Raw genomic sequence first — 14,327 nt, 5'->3', positions numbered from 1 at the left:
TCCTCCAACAGCAGCAGGATATTAACCCCCCCCCCTTTTAAGGACCACCTGTATCCTGAAGTGGTATATTCCACTCTATTGCCACAAGTATTGTCATGAGTTACGGATATGTTGGAAGTACAGTAGAAAATGAATGCAGGACTTAATAATAATAATAATAATAATAATAATAATAATAATAACAATTTCTTATTTCTACCCCACTCATCTGGCTGGGTTTCCCCAGCCCCTCTGGGCGGCTTTCAACAGAACATTATAAACAGAATAAAATTTCAAACATTAAAAACTTCCCTAAACAGGACTGCCTTCAGATGTCTTCTAAACGTCAGATAGTTGTTTATTTCCTTGACGTCTGACAGAAGGGCATTCCACAGGGTGGGTGCCACTACCGAGAAGGCCCTCTGACTGGTTCCCTGTAACCTCACTTCTTGCAGTGAGGGAGCCCTTGGCGCTGGACCTCAGTGTTCGGGCTGAACAATGGGAGTGGAGACACTCCTTCAGGTATACTGGGCCGAGGCCATTCAGGGCTTTAAAGTTCAGCACTTTGAATTGTGCTCGGAAACATACTGGGAGCCAATGTAGGTCTTTCAAGACCGGTGTTATATGGTCTCGGCGACTGCTCCCAGTCACCAGTCTAGCTGCTGCATTCTGGATTAGTTGCAGTTTCTGGGTCACCTTCAAAGGTAGCCCCACATAGAGCGCATTGCAGTAGCCCAAGCGGGAGATAACTAGAGCATGCACCACTCTGGCGAGACAGTCCACGGGCAGGTAGGGTCTCAGCCTGTGTAGCAGATGGAGCTGGTTGACAGCTGCCCTGGACACAAAATTCTGAATTCAATCACTGCAATGTCCAATTAAAAGGACAATGGAGATAGAAAACCAAGGCATGGATGATTTGCTGCCAGTCAGATGGATCAATGCTCTGATGCTGTATAAGACAGATTAAAATAAGGGGATGATGACATACTTCAGTGGAAGAGCACATGCTTTTCACACAGAAGGTCCTGGGTACAGTTCCTGATATCTAAGGATCTAAGAAAGTAGTACTGAGAGTGAGCTCTCACTAAGACTGGGAGAGCTTGTGTCAATCACAACTGGATAAACCAACATCTCAAAAGAAATATGCCCAACATACAAACAAAGCTGGACAAATGAAAGCTACAAATGAATGAAAAGTGAGAGGCATCTAAATAAACCAGTGTACAGTGGTACCTCAGGATAAGTACTTAATTCGTTCCGGAGGTCCATTCTTAACCTGAAACTGTTCTTAACCTGAAGCACCACTTTAGCTGATGGGGCCTCCTGCTGCTGCCGCACCGCTGGAGCCCAATTTCTGTTTTTATCCTGAAGCAAAGTTCTTAACCTGAAGCACTATTTCTGGGTTAGCAGAGTGTGTAACCTGAAGCATATGTAACCTGAAGCATATGTAACCCGAGGTACCACTGTAGCTGCATAAGGAGCTTACAGATGAGTTGAGATGTAAGAAGGCATGTTTAAAAATGGGGAAACATGAAGGGAGAGAATACATGTGCAGTCAACAGTTGTGGGGGAAAGATCAGGCAGGCCAAAGCTCAGAATGAGGCTTGCAAGAGAGGTTAAAAATCATCAAAAATGTTTATTTGGCTATGTTTGAGGCAAGAGGAAGAACAAGCACATGGTAAATCCTCTGTATGGAGAAGAAGAAGAAATGCTATGTGACATGGAAGATGGAGGAAGCTTGTTTTTGTTTTTTTCCTGCTCCAGAGGGTAGGACCTGTACCAACAGCTTTGTAACCAAGTTACAAAAAAAAGAAGATTCCCACTAAACATTAGGAAGAACTTTCTGATGGTAAGAGATATTCAACAGTGGAACAGATGCCCTCAGAAGGTGGCGAATTCTACTTCATTGGAGATGTTTAAGCTCAGGTTGAATGTCTTATCATGGATACTTGAGTTGGGAATCCTGCACTGCAAGAAATTGGAGTGGATGATCCATGGGGTACCTTCCAATTCTATAATTCTATGATTCTATATCAAGAATAACCATCATGGTGCCTTCCAAATGCTATTGGATTTCGATTCTCACCAGCCCCAACTAATCTGACCAAAGGTCAGAGAAGATGGAAACTGTATCCACAAGATTGTGAAGGCACCGTGTTGGCCACCTCTGAACTCCATGAACAAGTTGAATCTAGTGGCAAGTCAAGAACCAGACAAGACTTACTTTGGGGGTTTCCCTTTGGACCTTTAGTATCAAAAGTAATTCTTGAGTTCATACCCAAACTGCACAGCAAGTTCACCCCCTCCGGTCTTTAAAAGCAAGCAACATCAAAAGGAGTTTATACTGATTTGTTTCTCACTGTGAAGTATGTAACACACACACACACAAAATTGCTTTTGATGTTGCCCTGAATGTTTTTATTCACAGTTTTAATTTAAGATCATTAGAGCTAGCAATAGTCTAATTGCATGTCTGTAATTTACTTGTAACTATCATTACAAGGTTTTCTCCACTGATCAATCAGGGTGTTGCTTATTTTCACAAAACTCTGCAGGCAGAATGCTATAAATAATACTATTGCTTTGAGTGTTGAACATGTAACTGTAGCATGAAGGTATTTGCAGAAGTAGGTCAGGCAGTGCCAGGGCCAAGTGTGAAGCATCTGTTTTGCATGCAGATGGGCCAACGTTCAACCCCCCAGAACCTCCAAGTGGGGTTGGGGGTGTTCCCTGCCTGAAATTTTGAAGAGAATCAGTATTGACTGTACTGAGCTAGATGGGCCAATCATTTGAATCAGCAGCTTCCTGTGTTCCAGGTCAATACATTTTGACGCATGCAGTAAACACAAACTCCATTCCACATACAGATATCAACTAGCCCAACATGTCAATCTTACTTCAGCATCAGTGATTGGACAGCATCAAAGCACCTGGGAGTAGCTAACTAGTTTAAGGTGCTCAGAGGAAGCCACACGGTGTACTCAACTCATGTCCTCCAGACAGCTCACAATGGCACCATACCCTCAGTAGCTGCTGCCCAAAGCAGCACTCTAACCACTACACCATACTGGCTCCTGATTTATGTTCATGTTCTGTCCAGGTATGGAAGTCAATTGTCTGTGCATGTATAGTAAGCATGCAAAGGCCCAGGAGGTGGGAGAAGATCAGTATTGATTGTAGTGGATTAATAATTGGAAAACCTTGGATTTTATTCAAGGACACACTTATGGATGTACTTAGCAGTAAGGAAACAAAATTGTCTGTGAATGGGTTCTTCTGCTAGAAGTGCTTTGTATATGAAAGGGAAGAAAAAAACACATGTCTATTCTATCTGCTGACTACAGAAAGCTCTTAAGAGAACCCCCGTAGTTTCCCTGAGGTTGTTAGAATCACAGGTCATAGCCAAGAAGAGATCCTGCCGTGCTCAGCAAATTGAATGCAATTTTAGTCATTTGAAAGCTTAAGTGGCCCTATTTTTCCCCTGCCTACGCACCAGACACGATCACAAGCAAAACTGAATTGGGCATGCAAACACACACACACAAACAACACAACGGCAGACCAACTCTCATTATAACCCAGGAGACATAAGCATCAAACAATAATTGCTGCAGAATGGACAATGGGGGAAGAATTAACTCTAGCTTTGCCCATTTCCCCAGGTGAACTTTGGTATTGATGACTTTGCCTAATCTCTTTTGATTCCTGCACCCTGCTGATAAAGATCTCATTTCTATGCATCTCCACACTAACCTTGATTTTGCTGCTGCTGCTGCTGCTAGTATCAGATTAACTGAAAGAGGGCAGCCTTCTATGCTGCATGTGACTAGAGGTACAGTGCAAGGTGGTCCATTAGGACCAATGGGCAGTGCCCAGTCTGCCCTCCACCAGCCCCCCACTGCCTGCCTTCTTACTTGCATCCAGTCCAGGGGTAGCAGCACTGCCTGTCAGATTGCTCCTCCTCCTTGGCCTCAGTGTTGCCTTTTGTAGAACTCAGCAGGGAGGAAAATGGGGACAAAACTAGAATTGGTTGCTTCTACCTGTCATTGGCTCTGTCTGTTATTGGCTCCACCTCCACCTGCTGATGGCCTCTCTTCCTTCTGCCTTACCAGTCCAGATGGACACCAGCCACCACTGATGAGGAGGCTGCTTCTCTGAAACCATATTCCATGAATGACAGCAGCTTACAACCTCCTAGCATGTGGTCATCCATAATGCATGTCCTGCATTAGACAAGCCCCTTCCCTGTTTCTGCATCCAGTTCTGCAAATGATGGTTTTATGATACTAAATGTTCCTCAAGGCTACTGTTCTTAATTCCATGCCATGTGCTGTTCTCAATGCCCCTTTGTTCCTGCTAATTCTTTACAGGCACTTTCCATCAGTTCTGCTTTGGGGGTTCCTCAGCTGGAATGCAATATACATGGGTTATTATGGCTTAATGGAAAAACAAGTTGCCAATGTTTCTTTTCTTTTCTAAATGTGATTCAAAAGCAATTTTAACCAGCCACTCTTTCTTTTAAAAAAACGCACACACCACATTTTGGGCTTAGGAGGATTTGCTCCAAGCTGCAGATAGAAGTCAAAACATATGAGGAATCACTGGTGCAAACTGACTCAAGCAAATGAAATAGGATCCTAGTGATGACTGTTAAGCAATCCTAAGTAAGGGAAGGAGGGAGAAAACAGCAGCTTTCGTCAGCTTTGAAATTTCCAAAAGGCCAGCATGCCTGTTAAGTGTCTGGCTAGCTGTCCCCTCGCTAAGCTCATTTGTAGACAGTGGATGGCTTCTGCTTGTGAAGTGCAGCCAGTAATTGCCTCTCGCATTCACCTGTGATATGATAACATCCTCACTAGATCATTATGAATACAGTCCTCCGGCACAACAAAGTGTCCTTCTAGAGAGTTAGCTATCTATAATTTTGTTTCTCCGGTAAAGAAGAAAGGAAATTGGGGGTTTGTCCTTGCTCATGGACAGAACTCAGAGTTTCTTTAATGGCACTATTAGTGAAAATGTACGCCTGTGGCAATCGCAAAGAAATCAGGTTACAATGCAGATCTCATTCACACAAAAGAAATTGCATCAGTTTGCATCAGGAACCACTAAGGGGAGAGCTAGGAATGCTTGGCTCCATCTGAAGCTGTCTTGAATAGCCAACCACCACAGATGCAGTCTGGAGCATCTTCTAGAGCAGTGAAAAATTCTAAGAATGTAAGAAGAGCCTTCAACTTGACTGAAGATGCTGTGTACATCCATTCAAGGAGTGACGGGGGTCTATTCTACCTGGCATGTCTCCATGTCAAGACAAAAGCCACCTCTTTTAAAGCCACCTAAGTTGGTGACCATTACTACTTCCCCACTCAGTCACAAAGCTCACTGTGGTGACCTTGGATCCGTCACTGTTTTTCAGCCTAACCTATCTCCCAGGTTGTTTTGAGGATAAAACAAAGATGGGGAGAACCATGTATGTCACCTTTGGCTCATTGACAGAAATACAAGACACACATGTAAAGCATATAAACTGAAATTAATGAAACTAAGTTAATCATGCCCATTAACTTCAATAGGTCTACTCTTGAGTAGGACTAGCATTTACTGCCACCCTTTGCATCCAATGACATTTGCAGGGTACCACACTGGCTTCCCCTGCACCAGCGTATTCATTAAAAAAAATAATGTAGGTGTCACATTGACTAATGGGAATTTGCTTTGCTTTCCATTGCAGGCTTCAGCAATTTTTATCTTTGCTTAAAAATAAAGTTTAATATCACTCCAGCTTTTATAGTTTCTCCCCTAATTAAGGAACCCAGACATTTGATCATTGGGGACACGGAGTCATTTTGCAACACAACAAAAGAGCCAGAACATCTGTCCTGCTAAGAAATTTATTTCCTATAAAACCATCTTGCTATGAAGAATAGAAAGAAAGAAAAAATCAGGGTGGGTGGGAAGAATGGGATTTTTAAATGGCAATATGGTAGATCGTCCACAATTATATAGTGATGCTGAGTTGGGAAAAGGTTCAGAGAAGGGGATCCAAAAGGATCAAAAAGATGGAGCAACTCTCCTACAGCATCTGAGACTTTTTCACTTAGAGGAAAGACAAGTAAATGGTGACTTGGAAGAAGTTTATAAAAATTGTGTGACATGGAGAAAGTTGGTAGAGGAATGTTTTCCTCCCTCTCTCATAAGATTAGAATTAATGGACAAAGAATGAGGTTGAATGTTGGAAGATTCAGGACAAATAAAAGAAAGTACTTCATACAGCACGCAGTTGAACTATGGAACTCACTCCCACAGGAGGCAATGGTGGTCACCAACTTGGGTAGCTTTAAAAGAAAACTGGACAAATCCTTGAATGGTAAGGCTATCAACAGCGACTAGCCATGGAGGTGATACCCCTCTGAATGCTGACTGGTGCTGACAAAGCCTTCAAATGGACTCACTGCAAGCCCCATTTTGTCCATTTTCAGGCTCAGTTCAGATGTGCATCACATTTGCAAACAGACAGTTTTGTTATCTAAACTGGTCAAAGGTGTCAGTCATAGCAGTGTTAGCATTGATGTGCTGAATGCTGCTGACAGCGAGGCCCGATTTCCAAGGAACAATATGGAGTGCACTCTGCATTTGTATCTTTACCTACCCAGCCATACATTGCATCTAGTGTAGGGCAGATGGGAGTGTTTGGGGAAAAACAGGCCTGCAGGCTAAATTAGGAACTCTGCTGAGCCTAATATGGCCAGCAGGCCAGATGTTTCCCATGCCTGACAATAGTGGTTTGGATTCAAAGGCACATTTGTGCTAAAGGAAAGCTTCCTAGTGAGAGCAGGTGCCATTTTTTTTTCACCCATTCTTTACCAAAATAAAATAAAATAAAATAAAATTGCCAGCAATACATGAGTTAGGACACTATGTTTATGACTGATATGCTAACAACATTTTCAGGAATACTGTGTGCATGTGCGTATATGTATTTGTGTTACAGTGGTACCTCGGGTTACATACGCTTCAGGTTACATACGCTTCAGGTTACAGACTCCGCTAACCCAGAAATAGTGCTTCAAGTTAAGAACCTTGCTTCAGGATGAGAACAGAAATCATGCTCTGGCAGCAAGGCGGCAGCGGGAGGCCCCATTAGCTAAAGTGGTGCTTCAGGTTAAGAACAGTTTCAGGTTAAGTATGGACCTCCAGAACGAATTAAGTACTTAACCTGAGGTACCACTGTAGTTGGGAAAACTTTTAAACAAGGCAACTCCAACTTACAATCTGAAGTGGTGCAGCCTTGTTGTGCTTCCTCAGATTTCCCCCACTTCTATTACATTTGTAGTCAACATCACAATCTCACTGTTTTATGTCCGTCCTTACAGTACAAACTTTTGTCTTGCCTTGCAAGAAGTGCATTAGCAATCTTTGAAAACAATTTCCTGCATCTCTAGGATATTGTCGCACTACCTTACATCAAGCCAGTCCCCAAATAATAATACAGCAGACATTTTTCATTCAGGAATGGTCACAGTCTCAGTGGGAGAGCCCAGATGTGTTGCAAAAATGGCAATGAGCTAGTTTTTACATTTCTATGACTACATCAGTTTACAACAAACAAATGCACAATGTATCCACCAAATAATTCAAAATCAAATAGTCACACTTTTCAAATGGAGCATCTGGATTCTTTTTTAAAAATAAATAAATAAATAAATAAATAAATCCTGCACAAGAAACCATTTTCAACCGCATTTTAAAAAATTCTAGAATAAGTGAGCTCAGGGGACAAAATTGTTTTCCATGTGACACTGGCAACACTTAGCTCATTTTAGCATGTTACTGATTGAATTCTATATACTGCATTTTCCTTTTATTCATATTATATCTGTTATCCTCCCTTCCATCGTCCCTTGTGCTTAGGATGATATAAATTAGGGATGGGGAACATCTGGCCCTCCAGGTGTTGTTGTACTCTTAACCCCCATCAACCCCAGTGAGCATGGCCAATGGTCATGTGACATTTGTGGAGAGTCATTGGTCTACCAGTCTGCAGAGAGCCACAGGTTCACAGTCCCTGTGTCAAATGAGCCCTGTCAATCATGGTCAACCAGAATACATTGCATTCAGGTGGATAAACATTTGCAGAGAAACAAAACCTATAAGCAATTGCAGTATGTCTGCAGTTAGTTTACCTGTTGGAGACCCCTCCATGACATGCCCAATGTAAGGTCCTTCCCGGAAGAGAGGCCTGTTGTCATTCTGGTCAATAATGATGATATCTAGAGGGACTGGGCCTTCTATGGTTTTGCCACTGGCATCAGTGATCTCCACCTGGAACTGTATAAGTAAAGGGAAAGAGAAAGTTAACAGGAATCAGATTGTTATTGGGCATCAAAGGAGGAGGAAGATAAAAAGGAAATGTTGACATCAGCATTTTCGCCATAACAAGGCCGCAGGCAAGGTTAGCACTTGGGATGCCTGAGCTCTGTGCTAAAGGCAGGATGGTTGTGAGCATAAGCATTTGAAAGAAAAATGAAAGAGTTCACGCTGAGATCCCCATTGGGCACTTTGCAATTGAATTGCCAAATTTGCTGGAGGAAGCAACGAAAGAAGGAAAAAGGGGGAACACAATTTGATGCTAATGAAGTGAATATTTGCTTAGAATAAGTCTTTTCTTTCCCTTCCTCTCTCTCCTTCAAGCATAATTACACTTAAGGGGAACATACTGAACCACAAAATAAATTGAAAGATAGGTTGTAGTGGAGATGCACAAATAGACTCTTAGGCGGAGGAGGGAATTGTTGCAACTATATTCTGCCTCTATCCAGAGCATTCTGTTCTGTCCCTTGTAATGATTTCAGAAGTCACCACACCAAGTATGGCTCAATCTAACACAGTGGATCAAGCTCCTAAGCTAGGGATGGGCAGAGTGGAGAACATTTGCAGTAGATCAGCATCACTGGATGATGCCCAATTATTTAATAATAGCAAAAAACAACATGACTTTTCCAAGGCAGATCAGGCTGCTGAAATGAAGAAAGTTTGGAGTAATCAGAAGTAGACTTCTGTGTGAAAGCAGTGTTGGTTATAAAACTGAAAACAAATTATGAGTGTGTGCTCAGAGACACCCAGTTCTTTAATTCTAATTACATGTCTTTCACCCTTGGCCCTTGGGGTTCTATTCTAGTACAAAACAAAGTAAATTCAAGGAGCTCACCCACTGCAACAAGGAAAAATCCTGTGGGATTTTGTTCCAGCTGAATTTGATGCAGGGCAGATTCCATAAAGAGGGCTCTGAAAAGGCCTTATTGCCAGTCACAACCCACCCCATCCTTGAAGATGGGGAGTCTCAGAGATGAGTCCTCCACACAGATGTTACCAGTGCTTTTTTCTGGGGGTATGCAGGGTACGCATACCCCTAAACATTTTGTGAATCTTTATACTTTTGTCCATTTACTGTACAGTGGTACCTCGGGTTACGGACGCTTCGGGTTATGCGTTTTCAGGTTATGGATCACAGGAAACCCGGAAGAACCAGAAAGGGTTACTTCCGAGTTTCACCACTCGCGCATGCACAGAAACGCTAAATCACGCTTTGCACATGCACAGAAGACCAAATCACATCACACGCATGCGCAGATGCGGCGCTGCAGGTTGTGAACACTGTGGGTTGTGGATGTGCCTCCGTCCCAGATTACATCTGCAACCTGAGCATCCACTGTATTTATTTTTCGTGATTTGAACTATAAAATGGTGATTTTCTTAAGTCAAAATGAGAGTACCCCTAAACATTTTTTTAGGGGGGAAAAACACTGGATGTTACCTTTCAGGTCAATTTATACAGGACAGGAGTGAGGAATGTTTATCTGTCTGAGGCCTACATTGCCACAGTTCAAAGTTGTTGAGGGTGGCATTCCAAAAGTTAGCACATCAAGACACTCACACAACAATACACACACATGGATACACACAAACAAATCCTTACTGCACAAAAATTGATAGAATGGCACACTCACGCTTAAGACTTACATCTACTTACATAATACAAAGATATACTTAATACAGGACCACACATCAAACAGCAATCTCTCTAACCCTGTGTGATAATTTAGCTGTTGTTTCTTTTTAAAGTGCTTCATATTACAGCCTAAAGCCTTCATGTTACAGCCTCAGCCTCAAGCCTTACCTCAAGCCTAAATGTCACAGGCAGCATTTTTGGTGTGAAAGGGGTTGTCTCTCACACATTGCAATGCTTAATAGCTCTGGGCCCTGTGTCTAGGTTTGGGAAAACAACAATGATTGATTGTCTTCAAAAGGAGGTTCCCCCCCTTAAGCCTAATTGTGGTAGTAGGGGACAAAGAATGAGAAGGGGAGGATGTAGGTCTGAAGGGGAGAACTCATGGGCTGCATCCAATTCATGGTGTCATGCACTGGCAGGACGGCAGGCAGAAGGGGGAGGATTCCGGCGAGAGGTGTAGCCAGGACTGGGGCATACTGGGGCAAGCAGGGCATGGGGAAGAAAGTACTCACAGGGTAATGGAGGCTGGTGAGGGGATGGAGGTCAGTGCACAGGAACCAGAGCAGCAGGACCCATCAGGGAAGCCAGACGGGACCCTGTCTCCACAAACAAGGCAGTCGCTGAGGTGTAGGGAGCAATGGGAGTGGCACTCTAGGAGGTTGAGGCAGGCAAGGGCCCCAAGCCCAGCTTCCTAGCTGGCCAGGTGGAGCTCGCTAGCTCTGAGAGGAAGCGTGTGATTCCTCAGCAGGAGTAGGAGTAGGCTTGGCACAGGTGGGGGTCACAAGCCTCATCAAGCCCAGCTGTTGCAATCAGCATGCAAATTACAAAGGGGCAGCAGAGCTGAGTCTGCTCAACTGCCCATGTTGATGGGCTTTGACTGAACCTCTATGGGACTGTGCTTTGGGTTTGATTCTAGACTGTATCCTCACTGCTGGTCTTCTGACTTGGCTACTTCGATTGACCCTGGATTGCATTTCCTGACCTTTGCACGTTGCTTATATGGATTATCCCTCAGACTTGGAACTTTGGATTTGACATACCGACTTGCTGCCAGGTAGTCCAGGGGTTCAGGACACATAGGATGACAGTCCCCCATGTCTTATATAGAAGGTCCGCTTCTATATATCCAAGTTCCAAGCCATTTAGGACTTCAGAAATTGGGCTAGGGATGGGTAAATCTGTCAGTTCAGTTTCTCATTTTTCTTTAAGTTCACATTCCAACATTTCCACATCAGTACGCATTTTTAAAAATCCTTATGAAAAGTCATCAAAACTTTGATGTGAATTTCTCACAGTATACATGTTTTGGTATGTATGTTTGCCTAATATGTAACTTTTTGCAAAATAATTTCTTCTAATATAACGCATTTGTGTATGTTATGCTCTCTAATATATGCTCAGTTATAAGCGTTTTTTTGTACACTGTACTTAGCTGGAGAACTAGACAGAAAAATTCAGAGGATAGTGAATTTCAACGGAAAGATGAGTTTCCATTTTCATACTGCTTCAGAAAGTGTGGATTGTATATGTTCTCTTTTAAATACAAACTGCATCAATTTCCTATCCCACTCATACCTAGACTGTACCCGCCACCTTGAATTGATCCCAGATGCACAGTGGGAGCCAATGAAGTTCTCCTAGTGCAAGTGGTATAACATGATTGGTTCAGATATATGCCCATTAGTGGCTCCCTTTCACCAGGCATCCAGAATTTATGTCTTGCACTTGCTGAGAATTCGATGTAGCTCATGCTATATGCTGCACGACAATCAATCATTCCCTCCAGAAAGGTCTCACTCTTGGCTAATAAACATTCCTGAGAAATCACCCTTCCTCATTGCATCTCCTATTCAAAAAGCACGTTCCGATCCCCCACACACACACCCTTGACCACCTTTCACAGCTACAGCAATCTTTAAAAGCAAGCAAGCAAAGAATTGCTGTATCTGTGGGCTTTTGGGAATATCCTTCCTGTTCTCATGAAGCTATTGTTCAAATAGACTGCTTCTCCTATATATGTGATATGAAGACAAGTATTTGGACAAAAATAGTGGCTCACAGACCTAATCTAGTGGCTCACAGATCAAATCCAAAGCAACCAACAGAGTAGAGAGGTGTAGCTTTGCCACTTCCATCGGCTATCATTATCAGCTCTGCCCTATTCTAGACAGAAAGAACTCAAAGCCCCTTTCCTTAGTTGTATCCAGGATTTTACTTTAGAAGGTAGAAAGTGTCACGTGTCTCTTTGCAGTCACAGACTTCAAAACCACTCTACACAACTGCATCAAGACTTAGGCTGCATTCACATGGCAGATTACTCCCACAATTTTCTGTGTTAAAGAAATTGAATAAAGTGATGAATTGTAAGGGTGGCACTCCCCCCCCCCCCGATGCTGTCTTTATGGGGGTGGAGATCATGGGGGAGGAAAAGCAGGCATGTGTGGAAAAGGTGAGGGAGTAGCAATGTTGACCAATGACACTTGCTGTTGTGTTGCCCCTCACCCACAGGTGTGAATGAAATTCATTGCGAGAAGGTGGTATTTCTATCAAAAAGCCACAATTCCATGATGCAACAAGGACTGCCATTTGATAGGAACATTCAAATATGTGATGGAAGCACTTGCATTATAATCAGGAAAACTAATGTAATACTCCCCACATCTGAATGTATCCGGAGTTGCACAAAAAGCCTGCAGGGAGGACCTGATTAATGACATGAAAAGCACTGGCCTAGTGGCCTGCAGTGGACTTCCTAATGCACTCTCACGCACACATTTGCATGGCTGTGTACACACAGAGAGCCAATTAAAACAGTGGGGGAAATACTATATATGGCAGTAGAATATCAGCTTCTGTGATTTCCTGGAAGCATAAGAGTCTAAGGCACCCTTCATGCTTTCACCATACACAGATGTCCCATTGAGTCAAAGTCCTCACCCCCACCCCACTGATGTTGCACAGCTTCTCCAGCCCTGCACATAGAGCATGGCCACTATGCAGGTGTCCACACTGGGGTTTGGAGATTGTCATAGCTACGTAGTAGCAATACTATTAAGTAGACTGAGACAGTCACTCATGGGTTCCTTTTAATAATCCTGGGAATTGTAGTTAGTTAAGGGTGCTGAGAGTAGTTAGGAGACCCATATTCCCCAACCAGAGCTACAATTCCAAGAGTTCCCTGTGAAGAGGCATTTGTTGTGAAACCACTCTGAAAATTGTAGCTCTGGGAGGGGAATAGGGGCCCACTAACAATTATTCGCATCCTTAAGAAACCACAACTCCCAGAATTCTTTGGGAGAAGCCGTAACACAATGCTTTACAGCCCACTAGAGTTATCATATAAAACAATGTCCCACCCTGTGCTACATAGTAATAGGTGAACCTGTCAATTTCTGTTTCTCCTTCCACATTGCCATCTGTTTGCATGCTTTTTAAGGGTCTTCATGAAAATTCATCCATTTTTTTGTGTGAATTTCTCCATGAATATGTGCGATTATATGCATACATTTCCCTTTACATATGGCTGGAATACAGCATTGCAAAATTCTGAAAAGTGTAGATTTTGGTCCATGTATTGTTTCAGAAAGTGCAAATTGGGTAGGTTCACCTTTAAGCATGAACTCAATTGAATTCCTCCCCCATTCTTAATACTACAAAGCCAATACCAACCCCCTAAAATGCAGCTAACAAGTGCAAAGAAGGAGAAAAGCAAAACTGTGTATTGAGCCAATTAGAAGTGAACTAGTTCCAAACACAAAACTGTATTGAGTTAACTTATAGGCGTCTGACCTGCAGTGAAGGATAGGGATTCAATTCAAGATGAGAGTTATACACACACACACACACACACACACACACACACACACACGTGAAATGAACTGTGTTTGGGTTAAGTGTTCTGGTAGTAACATATGAGATCAGATAGTCCCTTCCAAAAAATAAATATTGAGCTCTCCAACCTTGCACAGCCAAGCCCCCACACAGACACAATGTACCAGACTGGAATGAGATAATAAGTCATTCCTCTTAACAAAGGAATTAGAATTCTGACCTAATTTGCTCCCAGTTGGGTTCACTGTGAACCTATAAATAACTCATAAATATCATGCACACTGAGAAAGGAATGGATTAACTGCATAAACAAATGAGTCGGAACACTTTCAAGACCCCCTGTGGATTATTCCATCTCCTGGGAAGGATGCAGTAGGCTAGCAAGCTCTATTTCCCAAATATTCATTGCCCTGGGTTGCTCTCGCGGAGGAGACTAGTAGCCCCGTGTATGAGAGATCTGTTTCTGGCCCCAGTAACACTTATTTATTCCTCTTGCTCATGTCTCCCCTAGTGC

The 14,327-nt window shown here is 42.9% G+C and overlaps 1 protein-coding gene across 2 annotated transcripts in view; it reads right to left on the bottom strand.

Annotated features, from left to right (window-relative positions):
- Positions 1-14,327, bottom strand: part of CDH13 (cadherin 13) — a 681,110-nt gene that overhangs the window by 255,654 nt on the left and 411,129 nt on the right. For both annotated transcript variants that reach the window (XM_082232914.1, XM_082232915.1), the window contains exon 6: positions 8,157-8,301. In XM_082232914.1, coding sequence (XP_082089040.1) covers positions 8,157-8,301 — 145 coding nt within the window. The remainder of the gene's footprint in view (positions 1-8,156; positions 8,302-14,327) is intronic.

This window comes from Podarcis vaucheri, assembly GCF_965113315.1.
Source record: "Podarcis vaucheri genome assembly, chromosome: 7".
NCBI classification, from domain to species: domain Eukaryota; kingdom Metazoa; phylum Chordata; class Lepidosauria; order Squamata; family Lacertidae; genus Podarcis; species Podarcis vaucheri.
The sequence above is the reverse complement of the archived record's forward strand: the minus strand, read 5'-3'. Positions and strand labels throughout refer to the sequence as shown.